Source organism: Ammospiza nelsoni, chromosome 1 (genome assembly GCF_027579445.1).
Source record: "Ammospiza nelsoni isolate bAmmNel1 chromosome 1, bAmmNel1.pri, whole genome shotgun sequence".
NCBI classification, from domain to species: Eukaryota; Metazoa; Chordata; class Aves; order Passeriformes; family Passerellidae; genus Ammospiza; species Ammospiza nelsoni.
The window spans coordinates 70,660,401-70,682,719 of record NC_080633.1 but is presented as its reverse complement, the minus strand read 5'-3'; the positions used below and the strand labels follow the sequence as shown (position 1 = coordinate 70,682,719).

Sequence of the window (22,319 nt, the reverse complement as noted above, 5' to 3'; positions counted from 1 at the left end):
ATAATGGAGTTTGGCAGCAGTGACTGAATGTCATCTGGACTGGATCTTTCCACAAAGCAGGGCCAGCTTACAGCAGGTGGCTCAAGGTGATGTCTGATTGAGTTTTGAGTATCTCCAAGGCTGGAGATGCTACAGATGGAGATGTCAAAGCCTCTCTGCACAACCTGTTGCAGTGTGAGACCAGCCATGTTGTGAACTCTTTTTTTTCCCTGATATCTAATTGTAATTTCACATGTTCCAACTTGTGCCCATTGTCTTTTGACCTGTCTCTGGGCAATTCCCTTTTAATCCAGTCTGTTAAATTCTCTTGATTCACTACAGCAGATAGGCAATGAGCAGAAGAGTAAACAATTTGCAAATTACTTCTGTTGGAGATCAGGTCCAAATACATTTTGAATCCAATGGTTAAGACAACTGTACAAGTTGTAGGAGACTTTTTTTTTTAATGGAGAAGGGGTATTCCAATTGAAGGGTTGTGGGCATCAAAATTTTGATAATAATAATGAGCTGGTAGTTCTTCTATAGCTCTTAGTTGCTCATACATAAGGCAGCAGGCTGCTTTAGAGGCACGTTCACCTTTAGAGGCAAAGGTGAACATGATGACCTTGCAAATTCAATTTACAACTGCACCTGCAGTTTGCCAGGAAGGAATCACTTGCTAAGGAAACTGAATAATGAATTCAACTTTCAAACCCTACTGATAGGAGGCCAGATAAATATGAAACTTTACCTACTCGAGGAATATTTCTCCATGCTTATTCTCTTTGGGTTTATTTTTCCTCTTTTCCACCTAACGAAAAAACAAGTAGCAGTTTTTGCTCCTAAGAAGGGAAAAAGCGACCTATATTAATAAAGCCAAGTTATTTCTCTTTAAAGATTATTTCAATATGTTTGCATCAAGAACTTGAAGTTAATCTGGTGGAGAGTTATAAGGAAGACTTACCCAAGTCGAGCCATGAGAAATTTCTGTATGAACATACGCTGTGGAATATGTTAGGGGGGCTCTTGATCCTGATCACTGAGTATTTCAGCTGCACAAAGGAAGTTTTTACAGAACCTGAAGATCATCAAGGATCATTTAAATCCCCAAACAGTAAAAAGGTTATTTTTGTACTTTGGTCTGGGCCTTCATGGTTAGAGCTGAAGGTGAAATACTGGCTCACTGATGTCAAAGCCAAACTTTTACCACTTCAAGGAGTCTCTCCAGTCACACAGCCTGCATAGTGGGACAGAGCCACAGTGAAACTCCACCATAGGACCAAAATGGAAGCACTGTAGAGAAGTGGAAGAATGAGCACTGGTTTTATCAGCTGAACTGCTTATTCCTTTTCATCACAAATAACTTGAAAATCCACATTACCCAAGCTCTCTTGCTGCAGCAATATTGTGAATGTCTTAAGCTAACATAAATTTTAGGAAACAATGTTGACTTCTGCTTCCACTTATAAAATCTTTTCTTTGCTAGTTCTCCACTTGTAATCATGTTGTCCAAATACTCTAATTTTATACAGATCACTTTATTATTTTTTCTCTTGCTAATGAGAGAACAAGGAAATAAATGGGAAAGAAGATAAATCTACAAAGGCCATGGTCATTTTATCCAGAATTTCAGTCACTACTTTTTTTAAGTCTGCTTCTGTTTAGCTAAGAAATTGAATAGGGCTTTAAGATATCAGGAGTATTGCTTAGTAATAAGCAGTTCAGAGCTATTGAATTGATTATTTTTCTGTATAGCAAAATATGTAATTGTTTGAGGGATTTTGTATCTTTCAATTAATTTTTTTATTGGGTGAGAGGAGAAACATTCATTGAGTTAAGAGGCTGGAGGGAAGAGGAATTGTCACATTCTCTTAGAAGCTTACCTGAGATTTTCTTTACCATCCCCTTCACAGAGCTCAGCTCCCCCAGATACTTTATATTTCCTAAAATCCCTAAGATTTTTTTTTCAGTGTGTTAGGACTTTACAGGAATTCTTGGCCCATAGTCTGTATTAGATTTGGCAACTGGAATCTTATGCTTTACATGCCTGTTCCTAGGGACTGAGCAGCTTGTTTACTGAGATGATGTAAGTGATCCCAGTGGTTTTTATTGGCAGTGGAAGGCACACTGAATATTCAAAGCAAACAGAATTGATTTTAAAGAATGCAAAAAAGTAACCACTGTGAAACTTGTGAGAGTTGAAGCATTTCTGAGTAGTTTTCCTGCTTTGTGACTTGCTTTTCTGGCGTAAACCATTTTTAATGACCTGATGCACATGTCTTCTCCTTTGATAAACCTAAAGAATCTACCATAGGCTTTTTCAAAAGAGCAGTGGTACTTAAATTGATGTTATAGTTAGGTTAGCCACCTCTCCTTTTACAGTGAAAGAATAATAATTTACATTTATACTCTCCTGTTTCCTCCTGGGGCTTCGCATAAGCTTCCCTCTTATTACACCAACCTTCCAGAAATCCCATCTTCTGAAACTGAGAAGACTGTAAGGAAAAGATGAAATTTCAAATAATTATTTCTATTCCTTCCATAGAGCATTGAAGCACATTCTGCTAGCATATGCTTTTTTTTTAAATAGAAAACTAATAATTAATATGATCACAGCTTGTCTGTTGAATTCTTCCAAATGACAAAGCAGAGATGAAGAGTCTCACAAAGTCAAACTATGTGTGCTCTAAATTGATAACTTTCAGAGTATCACCATTGTAGACAACAACACATTGGTCAAAAGCAAATATTATTAAGTCTACAGTCTTGTATATGGTGCTTATAGACATGATAGGAATGTGGTCTTGTGGAGGGTAGGACCCATATGTTTTCATTTAGATACTTTTCAGTAAGCTTTTAAATCTTGTTGAAGACCTTGCTAATCTTGATTTTGAATGATCAGTTGGGAAGCATTTTATTTAAAGTATTGCTCTATTAAATTAATATCTCTTGTAGAGATTGAATCTGTTGATTATAAAGAGAAATAAATGGGAGAGGGGAACACAAGAGTTCAAATTCAAAAGGTAGAAACCAGTTCACAAAACTCATTCTGATTGTAGCCACATGAAGGAAGAGACATAATGTAGTACAGTGTATTCATATTGTGTCCTGTGCTTACAGAAGTGTTATAACTTATGAAACCTGCTAACATGCTTTTTCTTGTGAAAATTTTATCATCCTATGGTAAGACTTGCTGTGGAAATGTTTTCTTGTCTGTGTTTGAAATGTACTATATTAGGGATGAATGCAGGAAAGAAGATACTCAGTATGTAGAATTCCCATGTACGTAAGGAGTCCATTTGCTTTCTAGTATTCTTTGAGAAAATTCTGCAGGGTGTTCAGAACCTGAAAACCTGGAACTTGAAGTACTTTTGTCAAGTGTCTCCTTATTTTTCATTGTCCTCTTGTAATGACACACTTATCACTATCCACTGAACAGAATAAATAGATATATCTGAAAAATATGCTTTTATGGTATCTCCAGAGATCAACAATGACAGCTGCAAAAGCATGGTGTCCTCTTGGTACTTGGGAAGTACAAAGTGCCAAGGTCACTCAGACTCGTGTGTTTCAAGACAATTTCTGTTTGATTGTATTCCATGATTTCCCTTTGGCACAAAACCTGTCCAAAAAGGCCAAAGTATTGGATCCATTACTTCAATACCTGTTGAGAAAACTTTCACATTTAAATTTTCTGCCAGGTAAAGAATCTCCTTTTCCTTAGTCCAGTCATTACAAAAACTCCATGCTTCCTTCAAAACAAGTTGTTGTTGCAGGTCTAACTCTCTTGTTGAGAGTAAGAGATAGCTTTGGATTTTTGGGGAAAGAATAGAGCATCTGTCTTATGTAGCTCAATTAAAAAATCAGTATGTGTAAATAGGTTCTCCAAAGTGTGATCAAGAGCATCTCTCTTATGTTTTCTGCTCTGGCTCACTGCTATCTTTATTGGTGTAGAGGAAGACAATCTTCCTAATTCAGACACTTAAGAAAGTTATCATAAATTAGGCAGTTTGAAAACTCTCATCTGTAGGTATTAGCTCAGCTCTTTTTTCCCACTGGATAAATGTTTAATCTTTCAAAAAGTACAATTTCGTTTTAGCCTTTATACACCTACCTTTACAGTAATATCCATGAAGTTTTTACTCTTTCAGGTAGTCCCACAGAGATCAGTGAAGGTTATTTTAAAGAGTAACATCTATGGAATCTGGTTCTATACTTGGTTTCTATAACTCAGTTCTTTTTTGTGTGCTATGCATGCATTTTGTTTTCTCTTGCATGCCCCTCCTAATGAAGCCCTTCTTTGGGGTTTTTTTTTTTGGTTTTGGTGGTTTGGTTTTTTTTCCTTTCTTCCTTTTTTGATATTTCTGCTAGTCTTGAACAAAATACAGTGTATAAGAAGAGGGGAATTATGTTGTAATTATATTCTATTCTTGCTGTACCCTAAATCAATTAATACTTAATTGATTTAGTATTTTTTAAACCCTTTTACATTTTTAACTTTGAATTAGAATCAAAGTAAAATTTGGGTTGCTTTTATCTGTATTTGCAATATAGCTGCTCCTGCCTTCCACAGGGTCTCTTAACAGTCCAGAGTTCTTGGTGTTGGATGTTTTAGTGGATAAAACCATTTTTTAAATTTTCCTGAAAACCATTTTTGTCTAACCTGCACTCGAAAATGAAATGTATTTAGTGGTCTGAGTCCTGACCCTGGTCAACAGCAGTCTGCATTACAAAACAGACACAGAACTGGTGGTTTCTGCTTGGGGACACTTAGACCCAGTCAGAGTGGGGGCACAATTACCTCACACCCCAGGGAGTGTTTTCTGAAGGTGAGGACTGAGGTCATTCATCAGGCAATAGGGAAAACCATCTCTTGTGAAATTGGTCTCTACACCAGCCAGAGAGAGCATTTCCCAGGGCTGCTGCTGCTGTGGCCTCATTGCTCCCTTTGGTTTAAGAGTTTTATAATCTGGGATCTCCTAGAGTGCCTCAGTTTCATATGCCATTTGCTTTGCAGAATATGATGCAAAGGAGCAACGATTTGCATTTAAGGGTGATGTTTTTAGCAGGTTATTTATTGGAAACAATGCCTTCGTATAGGTAAATTCCTGGATTCTGCAACAGTCGTTATGTATTTTAGGTTGGTTAGTACATTATTGACTGTACCATCTACTCATTAAGATGCTTTCCTAAGAGTTACTCTGACACTGAAGTTGAGAGACCTAAGTGGCTGTCATCTTTGTGCCAAATGGATTAAAACAAAAAATGCACAGCCCTTCTTGGTAGATCAGTGCTCAATTTCAGCTGGGTCATACCAGGTTAATAAGACAAAGTATCAGGTTGCCTTTTGTGATTTTTTTCTCTTTTGGTTAAAAAAAAAGAAAATGAAGGTTTGGTTTTGTTCATATCCTTATCTATTTCAGCTCAAAACTGTGTGTGAACCTTTTTATTTTGGAGCACAGTAACACAATTTAGATCATTTCATGCCTGTATTAAATTAACCATAAGTGAAAGTGCAAATTAATCAATCAATTTTTTTTTCCATCTGCTGTGTAAATAAGCCTTAAACCTCCAGTGGTTACTGAATAGGGCAAGTGGCTAAACAGGAGGAATGAATAGAGGGATATCAGTCTGAATCAGCCAGAGGGGACATAGGTAGAATAATTCTTTGGGTCAGGGCCATGAAGGAGACTGCCCTAAAAGCCCATTCACCTTTACTTTTTATAACATTGGCAGTATAAACAGGGAACTTTTTTCCAAAAACTGGCATAAGCAAAATCCCTGAGTACGGGAGAGGATGTAGAAGGAAGGAGGAACGTGCTGCTGGGATGGGCACTGGTGGGAAAAAATTCTCCAGAGTCCAGGAACTTTGTTGGGACCTCCAAAAAAACAGCCTGTACCTCCAAAAAAAAAAAGAGTGAGCTCCCTTCTGAGCATGTTTCTTCCTGTCTTCAGATTGGGGTGGTCACAACACACCTCTTACCTTCAGCTTACTTTTTCCAGGTGTTTTTTTTTTTCTTGTTCTGTAAGTGCAAAGAAAATAATTAATGTGTTTTTAAAACAGTCTGGAAGCTTAGACTCGAGCACTGATTGTGGCATAAGCCACAAGACAAACTGATTGTAAAGGCAACTATAAATACTGGAGTGGGGAGAGAAAAAGGAATCTTGGCCCACCAGTGGGCATGACTTTATTATCATACTTTGAAGAATATGTCAGCTGGAGATGTCAGGGTATTTTTCATACCTCCAACCCTTTGCAGTCACATTTTATGATCTCTCTAAGCTCTGTGCAAAAGCCACAGCTCTGGTACACCTTGGTCAGATAGTGCTGGGAGTCTCATTTGATAGCAGGTATTTCTACTCGTCTCTGAACTTTGATGTCTGCTTAAATTGCAAAACCTTGGATCTTGTTTAAAGTTTGGGGGGAGGAGGTGGGGTTTTTACATGTTGGTGCTGTCATGCTCTCTGTCCTATTACTTTTCCAAAATGTATTTTGGGCAATTATAACCAAATTCAAGTGTGTCAAAGATATCAAGCTCAAGTGACTGTTGTGGAAACTGGCAGCTGTAGACATAAGAGAGTGCCTGATAAGGTTCCCACCATGGGGAGGCTACCCCTTACTTCACATGGGAAAATAGTCCCAGGGAACACCAGTCATTTGGTTTGGCTATTTATGGAACTACTTATTTATTCTTAGAAATCCTTTGAGGGTACTTTTGTAAACTGAGTATCTACTCTGTACAGCAATGTCTAGATGGTCTGTGGCAAGTGATGTATTGCTTTGGTTGGTTGTACAGGATTTTGACATGTTCTGTTGCCCTAGTAAAATCAGTGGGTTTTTATTTCTTTCTCTCCCCAAGATTTCTTTTGACCTAGCCGAATATACTGCTGACGTTGATGGGGTTGGCACTTTACGGCTCCTAGATGCTATTAAGACCTGTGGCCTTATCAACTCTGTGAAGTTTTACCAAGCCTCCACCAGTGAACTTTTTGGAAAAGTGCAAGAAATCCCGCAAAAGGAGACCACCCCTTTTTACCCAAGATCGCCTTACGGTGAGGAGCACTGATGGTGTGTGTGTGTGTAGTGTCTGTCTGTCTGTTCTCCCTGCTCATGTCTCAGGGCTGAAGTCATTTGGATGTGAGATTAGAATGATGATAGAGCTAAAGTGACTAGACATGTTGAGAGGCATACCTTTATGAATTACTATATAAAAAGTATTTGCTGCCATTGCCCGAGGGTTGGAAATTAGCATCTCACTTCACAAGGCCTTGTTCATTCAGCTCAGAGGTGAAGAGCTCTTGAGGAAGGGGGGGTAGGGTGACTCCTCCTTCACAAAGGATTGTGAGGTACCACTGAAGCGATAAAGTTTCATTTCTTTTACTTTTTTTTTTTTTTTTGCCTAAACGAAAGATTCCCAAGAGCTCACATCTTCTTTGTGAACTCGTATGAAATTTGAAACATTTATTAAAGCAATGATCATGGAGGATTTTGGTGATAATGTTTCAAATCAATTTGAGTGTTAAGGCACCAGACTTTCACTTTTATTCCTCCAAAGTAATTTTGGTTTTGTTTTGGGTTTTTTTTAATTAACAGAGGTCACTACAGTGGCATATTTCACATGCTCTGACTGTGTTAATTATATTGTAAAAGAAAAAATGCTGTGTCTGAGTGTGTATAAGAAGACAAGAAAGAAAGTGCCCTGATGTTTCCTGGCCAGTTCAGAGGCTGCTCAGAATATGAGTATTTTCCCATTCAGCTACTGTTTATTGGGCTGATTTATTTTTTTTAAATATAGGATTTGACACATATAGGGAACTAATCAAATGCTAAAGCACATTGCTGTTGAAATGTGGACTTCACCCTGCATGTGACAGAGACTTGTGTGTGTGTCTGAGCTGTGTATAGCCAAGCATTTATATAATAACACTTCAAAATTATTTTTACAGGGGCAGCAAAACTGTATGCCTACTGGATTGTGGTGAACTTCAGAGAAGCCTACAATCTCTTTGCTGTGAATGGCATCCTCTTCAATCATGAGAGCCCCAGAAGAGGTTAGAAAGCCGTGTGAAACTGTTTCCAACCTTGTGTATATCTGATTGGTAAAATGGAACAATGCTTCCACAGGTTTCATTTAAACTTGCCAGAATTCTGTAGGGAAGGTGTCACGACTTGCAGCCTACCCATGGCATTTGCTGCAGCCCTCCTGGCAGTCTCAGAGCCTCAGAGCTCAGGAACAGCAGCTTTCCCCTTCGCGCATCGTATTCCATTTTGTAGCTCACTAACACCAAAGGGAAGTTTGGATATCTAATTTTGTGTCCCTGTTGATAATAAGTAAAGGCAAAAATGTTAATATGGCACATTAAAAGAGGCAGGTTTTCTAAACATTTATTTGGGCAACTGCATAACAGATGCAGTTTCACGTGTGACATACTCAAGATTTTAATTTGTGTATAAATGTCAAATTAAGAGGCAGAAATAATAGATGCTCTAAGTTCATAAGACTAATTAGTACAGCCTGGTATATTTTGAAAAAAATTTGGATTATGGCCCATACTGTTTTACAAGATGGCTTTTAACACATGGCTTTAAAATGCCTTTCAGTTTAATCCTTAATAGCAATGCAGCTTAAATTCCACTTAATCATCCCTTTTCCGCTTGCAGTGCTTTATGAACAATTGATGCTGGTATTTAGTTTGAGTAAGACTCCATGGTTGATTAGAGGTCTCTTTTACAATGGCAGTTTTCCTCTGCCCTTTAAGTATTGTGACTGTTGAAAACACTCTAAAATTAAACTTTAAATTAACACAGAAAACTGGATTCTCAGTGCAGAAGCCTTTTATTGTGGTCTATTTCTAAATGAAAAATAAATTCAAGTTTTACAGGAATGCTATTATATAAATTATAGCCTGGCACAAAATGGAAGATTTTTAATCATACTTACATGATACTTATATAAAACAGACCATAATTTCAACTCTGCTTAAAAGAAAAAAAAAAAAAAAAAAAAAAAGAGGAGAAAAAAGGAGTCCATGTCAATAGGATTTAAATATTCATTTCAGTCTTTGGGAGTCACAGCTGTGAAACCTCATCATACAGTGGCTAGGCAGCATTTACAGTAGTTGGTGGTGGAAGCTGGTGTATCACTTCACTGGAGCAAATAAAGCACAAGTTCAAAATTAAAGGGGAATCATATTCACTAGATTATTTAATTTAGAAACCATAATACTTTGCTTTCTATTAAGGAGTTTACTGAGGTGTATTCATAGTGTGCTGTGAACTAATGCTCAGATTGCTCTGAGTTATCACTGTGTAATCAAAACATTCTGACCATTGTAAAAATGTGGGAATGTGCAATATAAAATATTAGCTTGGCATGATTTCTAATAATTCCAAGGAGCTACAAGATGAGATGAAAATTTTATGAACGCGTACTGTTTCTGATGCTCTGGTATAGACTTGTGCCATTTTGAAGGAGGAAAACTTCAGTACTCATTGCTGTTTTGATCCCTCTGGTGTTTCTTCCTGCTTTAACACTACTGCCATAGGGTTTCCAATCTAAGGTCTCTTTTCAACACATTTAATGTCCCCATGGAGAACTCAAGTCTGTGCTTTGAAGTCTCAGGCTGTACTTTTCATTGTGTTTGCTGGGTGAAGTTTTGGACCCTTTATGCCATGAACAGGAATCTTGTCCTAGAAATGGTTTCAGTTAACTCTTTTTTGCCTTAGCAGGAGTACTTGCCATGAAAGCAACTGTAACCACAAACCAGTGTTATTTGAATAGTGTTTTTGTGGGAAAAGGTTTGGAAACTATACTATACAGATAAGAACACGATATAACAGTAGTTTTGAGATTGCTTCTTGTTAGCCACTCATCACTTTCTTAATATTTTTGAAGATTGCAAAGGCACTTCAGGAGGAAAAGAGGACTTAACTGGAATTTCTAACTCCTATGCAAAGCTGGTAATATCCGTAGAAGTTTTAGGATGCTTTATAGTTTAGCCTTTTTTTTTATACTGATTTCAAAGACTGGGAATACCTAAATAAATCAATACATATTTTCTTCCAATACTATATACCACTATTTCAGTTGGTTTAGGGTTACACTGAATGCATCAAATACAACATCCCATTGATGGTGGTATTATTTGCATCTTGTCCACACAAAATCTAATGGCCAGGAATCAGAGCAGAGCAGAAGGTTGCAGCAGTGCCACTTGCTGAGGTACAGAAATGATCACTTTGGCAGACAGTGCATACCTGAATTTTAAATCATACTTTTGAAAATTTCTCTAAGTTTCTTACACAAAATGTATTTATGGGAAAAAAAATGTAAAGAGACAAACTCTGATATTCCTTACAGCCAGGGATCTGTGAAATATCCTACACTGCAAGGCAATGGTAAGGATGAACAGAATGCATTTTTCATGCCTTGGAGCCTGCATTGTGGGCAGTGATCAAATATAGAAATATTTGAAATATGAGTACTCATGTTGAAAGATGGTGAATTGCAGTTTTCTGCCAAGCTGGTCACTGATGTTGAATTGAACAAACAATTGCAAAGAGTTTGCTTCATGATCTGTAAAGTGTTTAGGGTTGCTCAAAAAAACATTACAAAGGTTTTAGCAAAAATAGGTTTAATATGAATTTATAAAAACGTGACTTAACAAAGTTTGATAGCCAGGTTCACTCTATTACTTACTACATGGATGAAACATACAAATGAATACTGAGTTAGAATCAATTTGGAATGATTCCCACAGAGACTAAAAGTGCTGAAGTGTAAGGGAGACCCATTGAGTCAAGTTTATAAACTCCTGATGCAGCTTAGTTGCAGCTGGTTCAGTCTTTCATTTCAGATCTTTACAATTATTTATGTCTAAAAATTAATATTTTTAATTCATTAGTATTAATTTAGCATGCTATCAGCAACTTACTGAGCATCTGTTGTGAGTAAGGGGTCTCTCCACTGTGATACCTGAGTCTCAGGCAAGGAATCTCAGACCTTGAGATGAGTCCCAGATCAAGGGGAAAGGCACTGGAAAGCAGTGAACCTGTAATTTAAATAAAACAGAAACTGTATTTAGCCAATGTTTTTAGTAGAAAAGTCTTTCTGGCTCAAGGAGCAACTTTGAGAGGTGTCCTAACTCAAGGGGGGATCGCTGTCACACAGCCATGCTGCCTTGCAGAGAGAGCTCAAAGCAGGCTCAAGTAGACTGACATGTTTATGGCATAAAGTTGAATTACACATGATGTGTAAGGTATGTAGTGACCCTTTGGACCTTCAACTGCCTTTGTTCTTCACTTACTGAGTCTTGGAAAAGCCACCCACTATTCATGTGTTCCAAGCATCAATGCACCCTGGGTTAGTCCGACCCTTTGTGGATTTCCTGGAGGAGCTCTTGGCCAACCTGCAGCTCAGGTGTTTACATCCTTTGGAGCCTGTACCAAAGTACTGCTAGTTTGAATAAGGGGGCCAAGTGCATCTGCCACAATCCCTCTTTATATTATGTTCTGATACTGTAGTGCTGGGGCAGTGCACAAGCCTAGTGAAAATGAGAACTGCCTAATCTCAAGAGCTGCTTTCCTATAAAAGGAGCTCAGGAATCTACACCTCTTCTTTCAGAATACCAATTCTTCCTCTGAGCCTTTCCAGCTTAAACTCAGAAAGGAGCACCAGTAGTTTATCTCATGTAGCCTGTAAAATAATAGGGAAGTCTGCACAGAGTTCATAAGGGTAAAGAGTGCTTAAGTCTAATATGAAAGGTTTCAGAATTACAGAGGCTTGAGAGAAGTGTTGGATTTGGGAACATTTGGTTTTCTACTTTTATCTTACTCTCTCAGAGAAAGACAGTAACAGGAGTAGTTCTAAGATGTGACGCCACAGTGTGAAGCTGAGCACTTAAGTTCGCTGTGTGGGCTTCCTTTTAAGTATGATGTTTCATGTTCTGACAATCAGAGTGCCTTTACAAAAACACCAGTGATAAATTTGAGATTGGCTGAATCCACTGAGCCTTATATCTTAATTTTGGAATAGTACAGCATTATTAAATTGCACAAATACTTGGGTCTATACTCCAGAGATACATGTGTATGTAATAGCAGAAAATATTATCTAAAATTTCATAAGAAGTAAAATCAGTGGCTGTGTTAGACTAATCTTAATAAAATATACATCTACTTTGAGCCTTTCTGTAGTACTTTCTATTATTTTCTTTATATTATACATACTGCCTCTCATTTCACTTAGTCACCTTTACTGTTTTGTAAGCTGAAATAGTCACTTTTTGACCAGTTCATACTTTTCAGCTCCCATAAATCAACACAGCTGCACTGAAGTGAGTGGGGTCGTGTTGATTTATGCCAGCTGAGGGTCTGGCGTAGTACTTCCAGTAATAGTCTGGTAATGTAAGATAAGCATGACTTGCTTCCTTTGGAAAAAAGACCTGTATTAGCAGTATACTTTGCTAAAGCTAATTTCTTCAGTTACTTTCATCCATTTTATCCAGGTATAGCTCAAGAGTTTCGTGATTTATGGTCATGCCAAGGTGAATGGGATCTTCCATTTCTGAAGCTTTTTTATTTTCTAAGTATGACACAAGCTGAAAAGCAATATGTTCTACAGTAGCTGCAGGCAGACTCTGTATTCAGAAATGAACAAAAGAAAACCTAAAGAACTTCTCCAGGGTAATGTTTGGTTTTTTACCCTTCCCCTCAGAACAACGTGATGGGATACCCAGTGGGGGAGGTGAAGGCTGTCAAGTTGCTGGTGGTAGCTGAATACTGGTAGGCTCCCAGTATTACCAGTGTGGAAATGTTTGCCCTATAGCAATATTGGAAAGATATTTCTGTTCCATGAGCTGACGGTTTTGACAGTGGAAGAGTGAGGCAATTAGCAAGTCTAGTTTTCAGGAAAGCTGGGGCTTGATCCAAACCTTTTTTTTACCTCATTGGAAAGATTCCTGTTCTTTTGTTGGGCTCTGGATCTCACTAATAGCTCATTTTCTGAGTGGGAAAGCAAACTGCTTGTTGTCAGTGTCATTTGTTTCATCCCAGACAAGCCCTTACTGTTGTCAGTAACTTCAGTTCTGTGTAAGAAGTTGTCTCAGGTTTACAAGATGTGCCTTTGGATGTCTAAGATAATTTTCTGATTTGGTTAACCACTTCACTGCTTGCCTCATCTGATCTTAATCTGCCAAGATGTATAAACATGTACAGCATGTTTCCTGACACAATGCAACAAAAGTTTTGTTTGTTTTTTGTTGGTTTTTTTCCCCCTAAGTAATACTTTGCCTCCACACATGACCTCATTGCATAGATCATTCAGTAGGGAATTTTTGTGTGTCTGATACCAGCTCTGGTAAAGCAGTTGTCATCAGACCATTGCTGTATAGCCAGAGGGAAAGGATACAACTGCTCATTTCTGTGATCTCTTTCAGCCAGGGTGGAAATGGCTAGGTATTAGATTGCAGGCTGAATGTTGTCAAAGTACATGTAGTAAGATTAAAATGAAAAGAAATCATTTCTTAAATAGAATGGGGAGCGTTCTTTGCTTTTATTGTGCATCTGGGTCTCAGGTTTGCCAGAGAGAAGGGGGGGTAAGGGTTTACCCTACTCACTGTAAATATGCCTGTGTGCCTTTTGATGTTAGGGTTTTTGTTGTAACCTTTTTTTTTTTTTGTAATCAGCTTTTAGTCTCCTTTTTGCTTCTATTTCATAGAGAAGGCAGAAGCAGATGGTCACATCTGCCACGGACTTTTACGAGAAAACTGTGCAATTCCTACTGTAGCAGCTGCTCTTCGCATCTAGTGTATAGAGATGTAGTCAACATCTGCCACATTTCCTTTTCTCATGTCTGTGGTTGGAGACTAATCTCTTAAAACACTTTCAGTGCAAGAGAAGCTTGGTCAACCTAGTACCACTGGAAGTACTAAGGGCTTTTCTGGTGCTTTTTTGGTAAGTTGAAGCCTGTGAAAGACATAAGTGTGTAAAATTTTAGTGCAAAACTACATCCATTTAATGCAAAATTTCCAAACCCATGAGAATATCTCAATAGAAAAAGTCAGCAGAGTGTTGCTTGTGGCTTTCCTGCTCCTTGCTGCATGGGAAGCACACAGCCTGGCTGGTGTCATCAGGATCATCTGCCTTGCACATTGAAAACTTGATGGCAAGGTACCATGGCCAATGTAAAAGGACTTACTCAGACATTTGTGTGCTATAGAGCAGCCAAGATCATTTCATGCTTTTTAGTTTGCATGTTTCAACAGAGAAAGCATGCAGTGTCCTGGAGACATGCATTTTTACTGCCTTTTTCTCCCTGCTGCGAGACTGATCCTGCTAAGTGATCCATGCAGGTGTTCCCTTATCTACATGCAGTCAGACATCACTGGGGGTAAATGTGGGCACTACAGTCTACTTGCACAAATGCATATGCAGCAATATTGTCTGTAATATCAGAAAATTGTCAGGTGATACCTTTCCTTTGTTTTACTTAAGTACATGTGTTTTCCCCTTGAAAAAGATCTGATGTTACAAGATAAGTAAATTCAGTTAATTATGATGTTGAACATGCTACTGACCAATTAATACAGATCAGAGCATATGAAAATATGTGGAGATTTTTTGTCTTGTTCTTATGGTGCTAACAAGCCATATTAACCTTATGTTTCTAGTGCCACTTTCCTAGTGCTAGCCAACACTAAGATGTGAAAGTAGTGCAACCACACCAAAATATGAGTGGATTTCCCTTCATTAAACTATGTTTTAAAAGCAGCACCAGACATCTGAAATAAGAACTGGAGGATGAGACCATTTGTGCATGCCCTTAGTTTTGACCATCCAGGTCAGTGCTATACAATTTGTCACACATGGGAATGAAATAATCATGTACATGAACTGAATCAGGATATAAAAAGGTATTTTTCTAAAGTGACTAACTGATGAAGTAAGATACTGCGTGGAACAGTCTGACTACCGAAATCTTTTTGATTCAGTCTTTGAAACAATAGTTTGTGGTAATCTTTACCACCTCTTTTTTTTTTCCTTTTCAATCTCAAAGTAGCCCTGATTATTCACTTCTCTATCTGATGTACTTTTCTGGGGTTTGCCACCAGTTTATCTGAGTAGTTATGGACATAGGTTGTACAGAAAATAAGTAATTTCTTGCCTGTGGGTTTAGAATTTTTGGAACAGCTGCATTCACAACTCAGATCTCTCCTTGAACAAATTATTATCTTATCAGAAGCATCTTTTCATCATTAAATCATATGCTCCCTTGTGGCTTATACTGTGCTGAGAAAAAAGTAGATTACAAGTTTTGCTATCTTCCTTGATTGAGTTCAACTTTTTTTTTTTAATGTAAAAAAAAGGCAGAGTATCACCACAATTTACAAAATTTCAAAGCTGTTAAATTTAGAAAGCTTTACCAAGTAATTCTTAACATTTCTCAAGATATATTAACATATATCAGTGTTACTTTCTCAAACTAAAACTTGCAGACTTTGTTTCCTCTAATTAAATACCAACCAAAAGCTTTGAAATAAAGTGCTAGGAAAGTTATGAAAGTCCAAAATGGGAAATGGAGTGGCAGACTATGTATCTGTAGTGTTCTTATGCCTTCATTAATACACAAACATGTAGCAGGATTTTGAGAAATAATCTTTTATATGCCTTCTCCTCAATTTTTTCCCCTTTGTTACATTTATTTTTTCCCAGGCAAAACACAATGGAAAATGTGACCATTGTGCTGTTCTTATGTTTGTATAATTGAGAACATGAAGTGAAATACAAGCAAGAACTGTGAGATTTACACCTTGCATTTTACAAACTAGCTTAAAGTGAATGTGGAGTTTGCAGAAGGTCAGAAGAACAGAACTGGTTTCAGCCAGAAGTCTATTTAGCCAACTTACCCCATTGCTGGAACAAGAGGAGAGAGTCTAGGAGGCAGTACAGATAGAGTGTGGTCCTCTCAGATCTCGGGAGCTGATGGGTAGGAGACCATGCCCAAATGATGCAACCCCAGTGCACTGCCTGTCCATGCCAGGGCTCTGTGGGAATGCAGTCCAAGCTGCTGCTTGTGAGATCCTCTCTGAAGGAAACCACTTTATCTGGGGAACAACACCTCCTTTGGATGCATGCTGAAGTCATAGTTCAGGGGTACCCAGAGGCTAGGACAAGAGAGCATACTGCAGGATACAGTTTTCCCAGATGTAGGGACTCAGCCACGGCCAACCTCTTCTGTATTTCTTACTTTTTTTAAAAAATTCCTTGAGCCGTTTTTGCTCACAGTTGCATCCACATGATTATTTTGTTCTGTTGTGGTTCATTTAATATGACTGAATTCTGAAATAGAGGCAAGAAAGGAAAAGAAAAAAATCACACAAAGGGCAAAGTTCCCATCATTATTGCAAGGGATGTTGCATAAATGAATCTATCTTACACTGTTGATATTTGGTAAGTAATGAATGTTTAATATTTTAGTCATTATTGCCATATTAATATCTTAAGATTCTGAAGACCTGGGTCTTACTATTATTACAATTCTGTCAAATATATAAATTTTTCATGCGATATATTAGTGTACTGCTTTGCCTTCTTCCTGCTGTGTAATCCAACATCAGTGTTCCCCTGAGACTATGAAGTAAAAACCATCAGAAACTGCTTACAGCTCATCTTCAGAGTCCTGGGTATCCCTGCAAAGATGTTAAGTATGTTTCTCTGTAGGCCTCAATCCACAACCTTCAAGTTTTGGGCATCATCTCCCAGGTGCAGAAACTTGAAAGCCTGGTCATACTCACAGATTGTAGGCATGGTGTGACAGGCTCATCTTAGTATCTGAAACATTTTCGCAGCAGTGTGCATCCTGTTTTCCCTAAAATAGCTCTCCAAAAGGTTGACAATTCCCTCTATGTAGTCATGCATAATTAAAAAAAAAAAAATTAAATAAAAGTAAATCTATTGAAAGTGCATGTTGTTTCAGAAAGTTATTTGAAATCAACCCACTGAGGCATTTCTGATACAGGAGACTGAACAGGAGAGACTAATTCACAATAAAACAGTTTCACCATTACTGGTTCAAAAAACACTACAGAAGGAAATGTCAACTGGTTATTCCTCTACAAAATTAGCAGGGTTCATTAAAAACAAATAAGTGAGAAATACAGTGTCATTGGATGTCACCTCTGCTAAGATTCACCATGCAATGGGATTTTATAGCAGTTGTAGGAAGGTAATCTGCTTTATCTGAGAGAAGATTAGTCAGAGCTTGGTTTGAACTTAGAAACAATTTTCTTTCTGTGTCCTGATTTGAGTAAGTGGTTCACTTCCAGTTCCTAGAAATGTGTTTAAAAATAAGAAGCACAACCACACAGACAAACATTGCATGTGCAGGTAGTTTGACTTCGACCATTACATGCTTTATGTACTTTCTGGGAATGCACAGAAGTTTTACATTTATAAGAATATTCTGTTGTCGCTGAAATAGCTGAAAATCCCAACAGCTGGCAGACTGCTGATTTCTGCCAGTTTTATTCATCTAATTGCAAGTATTTTTGAACAGATTTTAACCTCTGGTACAAGGTGTTATAGCAGTGTCTGTACTGTCAGCCACACGTGTTTCCCAGTGGATGTTTGTACACCTTGCCAACCATGTTAAAATATTTCCTTTTCAAGGATTTACCTTTCTTAGACTCTTAAAATTTAATTATGTTCTACTTAATTGTTAGGCAATGATTGGCAAATGAAAGCTATGGCCCAAAGCATTGTAATAAAATCAGATACCCGATGCCGTTTAGATGTTGCAATATCAGTTGCGTATTTTGATCTGCATTGTATCTCACCCCTATAGAATGATAGCTGTTAAGACAGAGACTTAGCAGATTTCCCATGAAACCCTTCAGGGTTGCTCATTGGTACAGGAAAACAATTCAAACCCAAGCCAAGAGAGAGAATACAGTATCACGAATTCTCTGCTTTCTCTGAATTTTTTGCCCTAGGACATGGGAGTTTGAGAAGCACTGCTTTAGAAATGCTGGAGGAATACTGATGAATTTTTATTTTTGAAGTCAAGTCCTTGATTTCATTATATTATATGTGAATAGAATTCTAGGTAGTAAAGAATTATCCAGTAAAGCAACAAAGGCCTTCAGTTTACATCCTTTTTATTTTCTCCTCATTTATATTACAATCTTTACATTGAAAGAGATTTAAGGTGTTTATTCATTGCATCAATAATCATCAGTAGGTGGATTGAAAACTTTACAAAATCCTATAGTAATTCCAGATGTAGGCAATGTGAATCTGCAAAAATCTAGAGTTCATTTTGGATTTAAGACAAATCCAGAACACATGACAAAAACATCAGTAACACTCAAAAATATTTTACCTTTAATTTCCTTTATAAAAATTTTGAAATAGTTTCTTTTTAAGTTATAAATCTTATTTGTGCTTTCTTGCTGACACTTTTCCCTTCCCAGCCCCACCTCATGCCCACATTCTGAGTCATTGGTAGGCGTGTGTGCATCCATTAGGGGCACTTGTGTCCTATGCTCTGTGCTCTCACACTGAGTTTCTATTTGCTGCAGATTGTAAAAATAACCACCAAGATCTTTTGCTACCATTACTGCACTGCTTCAAGATAAATGGAGACACTGTGCACTTCCTAAGGTCAGGAAAAGTTCTTACTTCCCAAATTTTATGCAATTCTTGAAAACAGAGTGAATTGGAAATTATCCATGGTCTTAAAAACTTTGTTCTTTTAGTATGGCACCAGTATTGTAATTCATTTTAAACATTTATACGGAAGTGCAATTGAATTTAAAGTCAACCCTGTGACCATAACAGGCATCATGCAAATACTCCTTTTTTATTCCCCTGCAGTTTGTTTTCATAAGTGTTGCATGTATCTGCCATTGAAAATCAGGCCAGTGATTGCTAATTTTCACATGTGTTTTTCAGAATGTGTCTTCTTCTTCTCAAGTCCTGACCCCTTAGGGAAAATTGGGGAATGGGATGGACTGGTGTTAGTAGTTTGACTTGTGCTCATGCTCTAGGGGGGTAAAGCATCCCAACTCCTGTGTTATGGACAAATCTCTGCCTTTTGTATGGTCTAAAATTAAATAGTGGGTGTGCTTCTCCTTTTCTGAATAGCTGCTCTGTGCCCTGAGCCATAACCTGTCCAGATGTGCTGCAGCTTCCAGGTAGTGATTTGAATCATCTGAATTTTGCTGAAAACTATGTGTGCTGTTTGAGATTTGCACCAAAAAAAGTTTAAAAAAAGAGTGTAGCACATATACAATTGTTTTATTTTTAGCACATTTCATGGTGCCAGCAGATCTTGCAATAATTATGAAAAACAGGGCAAGATTGGTGTAACAGTAACTAAGGCTGGGAACTTGAAAGCTTGACTTCATGTAAAAGCAGTAGGCAAATGCTACCTTTGCTACCTAGTTCTGAAAGTGCTGGTGTTACTAAAGAACTGGAAACAGTTTTTGTTGTGCTGGTGATTCCAACATCTGTTGCCAAAACGGTGTCAGAAAAGTGTAAGCCAGTGAATAACAGGTCATTATTAAATTTTCACTACGTCTCATGATGATGCTTTTCTTGAGAAAAGCATCATAATCTTAAATTGCACTTAAAGAAGCTCTTTGTTTTGAAATCATGGCATGAAGCAATTCTGGGTTTGATTTCATTAGTGTTCCGCAGTTATTGCACAACTCTGGTCTACTTGCAAGTAAGTTAAGTGTCTCCTGTTGCTTTGGTTCTACAGGTTCGTTGAGGGTTTGGTGGTGGGATGATATCATCTGCTTTACCATCACATTTGTAGACAGTGATAGCCAGGCATCAACACCCGTGAAGAAACCCACAGAGTCATCAGGGAATGTTCATTCATTTTTTCCCAAAATTATATATGTGTGTGAGTGTGTGGATGATGCTTGAAAGTGGCTGCCTGTACATGAAAGTCTGGTGAAAGAATTTGTGTGTTCAGTAAAATTTTCTGTAAAAGAATAAATCAAAATTTTCCTAACTGATAATGTACGTGAGGGTTCGATCAAACTCAATGTTGTATCTACTGGTTAAAATCAGATCATTTAATATTTAAAAGAAAAGGCTTGGGACACAGTAAACAAAATCTGAGTGATTTAACACTTTTTAAAATATGCTTTTCCTTGAGACTACTAAAATGCAAAAAATTAGAAATCCTCAAGGATTAGCAGAAATGCTATTTTTCTGTAGCCTGTGAGGAAAGAAATATTTATGCAGCCACATGATGAACTAAGTTAATTTTTAATAAGATTTCTGTTGCCTTTATCTAATTTTCAAACCTGCTGTTTAGTGACAAGACCATTCAGATTTTTCAAAGCCCTGGGAGTCTTATATATTTTAAAGATGCTTCACCGAGAGCTTTCAAGATATAAACATAATATTAATAGTTTTAAGAGAGCCTTATAATTCTCTACTTCTAAAGCAGAACTTCCCAACTATGTACTGATGTAGATGGCAGCTATCTTGAAATGTTAGCTTAGCCTCATTTCCATTTTAATCTACAATAAAGTTTGTGGGAGACGCTGCTAAGGTTAATAGAATTCATTTTTAAAATGAGAGAAAAATCATGTTTCTTGTAGAGATTTGTGTTTCCGGGACTTGTGGTGCTTGAAAAATCCCAACAGCTTAAAAAACCCCCAAGTAAAACAGCATGAAAATTGTTTGGTTTGGATCTGATTTTTCTTAGACTCTGACTCTTATGAGTCTGTTCAGTTTTGCCAGATCAGTTATTATTTATCTGCCTTGTTATTCTGAATAAGTTCAAGCTGAAAAAATTTTAAATGAAAATTCGGGTGGTTAGGGAACTTCCTCTGAAAATTCTCTGTTAATTATTCTGATCCAATGATCAGGTATTTTCTTCTTGGTTCGATTCTGCATTAGGAAAAACAAAGAATTTGGTAACAGCTGTGGTTCAGTTACCATTTTATATGGAAATAATCTGTATTGGTTTGGTATTACGCTGAAGCAGTTTGGAGAGGGCTTGTGTTTTTGTCTAGATCTACGTGAGTCTATCTTTGAGGACATCAAGGAAATGGGTTTAAAAGAAAGAAGTGGGATGATATAAAATCTGAATTTTGAATCTGCATTTTTATAACCTTATATAAAATGGATAAAGAGAGTACTTTGTCTTGAATCAAATACTGTTTACTGAATTTTAATGAAACTCTAAAGAATAACTTAGAAATTTAATTTTATTTTCATACGCCAGTATGTTTATAGCTCTGGCCACTTTTAAATTCCTCAGAAAATGTTTTTTTCATGCTTAAGTTTATTATTTCTGTATAATTACTCAGAATTTTATTGGTTTTTCTTTTTCAGGAGGGTTTTCTTTTTCTTGTTTTGGGTTCTCTTTTAAGTTGCTTAGAGAGATTAGAGGACATAAGTGGTTTCTTTACCAACCTCTTCTAGGCTGCACAGAAAAATTACTAAGAAGCAGGGTTTTTTTCCTGACAAGCTAAATTGTAACTATTTTAAGAGAGACAATGGGTTGAGTGTTTAAAGATCTAATATAATTTTATCCATATATACTTTTAAAGTGGGGATTAATATTAATTGATATGTTGGAGTTCAGCTGCATTAGGTATCTGCACAATTGTGACGTTCAGCAGCTCAAGAGATGGTGTTACAGAGTTTATTCCAGTCCCATTTCCAGAATGCTGCCATGACCACTGCCAGTGCTGTGTGTGGACATAGCAAGAACAAAAACCAGAGTGCGCAGAACCATGCCCCAGAGACTGCAAAAGGACATGATATCCCTTTTTTGTTAGAAAGTCCCTTCTGAAGCTCTACCTGAACACCAGTCCTGCATGTTAATTCACATTTCTGTCTTTCAGGCTCAGTTCTGCTTGTTCTTAACTCTGTGGGCTTTAACATATGTGTGTCTGGGGAGGAAACTCCCTGCTTTTTCAGGAGACTTGGAAAAAACTTCATGAGAATATCACTTACCCTTGGCTCATTATTTCTCTAGGTTACTTCCATAGGAGATGAGGTTAAATCTGTTGTTGTTGACTTGCCAGTCACATGACATAAGACATATGTGCAGCTGCTTAAATTTGAATTGAAATAGCCCTGGAAAAGATGGGGCTCCCTCTCAGATGAAGTAACATGCATGTCCAAGAAAATCATATATAAGCTGTGGGGGTTTTTTAGTAGATCTATCTCTCATCATAATAATTACCAAAGTGTTTACTCACAGGTGCAAAATACTTAGAGTCTCCTTAATCTCCAATTATTGTTGCCCTCTCATCTTGACCTCTCTTGAAGTGTTTTATAAACAACTTAAAGAATAAATGAAGTATTA

At 37.4% G+C, this 22,319-nt stretch overlaps 1 protein-coding gene across 2 annotated transcripts in view; it reads left to right on the top strand.

Moving 5' to 3' along the window:
- The window catches only part of GMDS (GDP-mannose 4,6-dehydratase), a 407,881-nt gene that overhangs the window by 145,712 nt on the left and 239,850 nt on the right, over nt 1–22,319 (top strand). For both annotated transcript variants that reach the window (XM_059488226.1, XM_059488218.1), the window contains exons 5-6: nt 6,840–7,032; nt 7,927–8,031. In XM_059488226.1, coding sequence (XP_059344209.1) covers nt 6,840–7,032; nt 7,927–8,031 — 298 coding nt within the window. The remainder of the gene's footprint in view (nt 1–6,839; nt 7,033–7,926; nt 8,032–22,319) is intronic.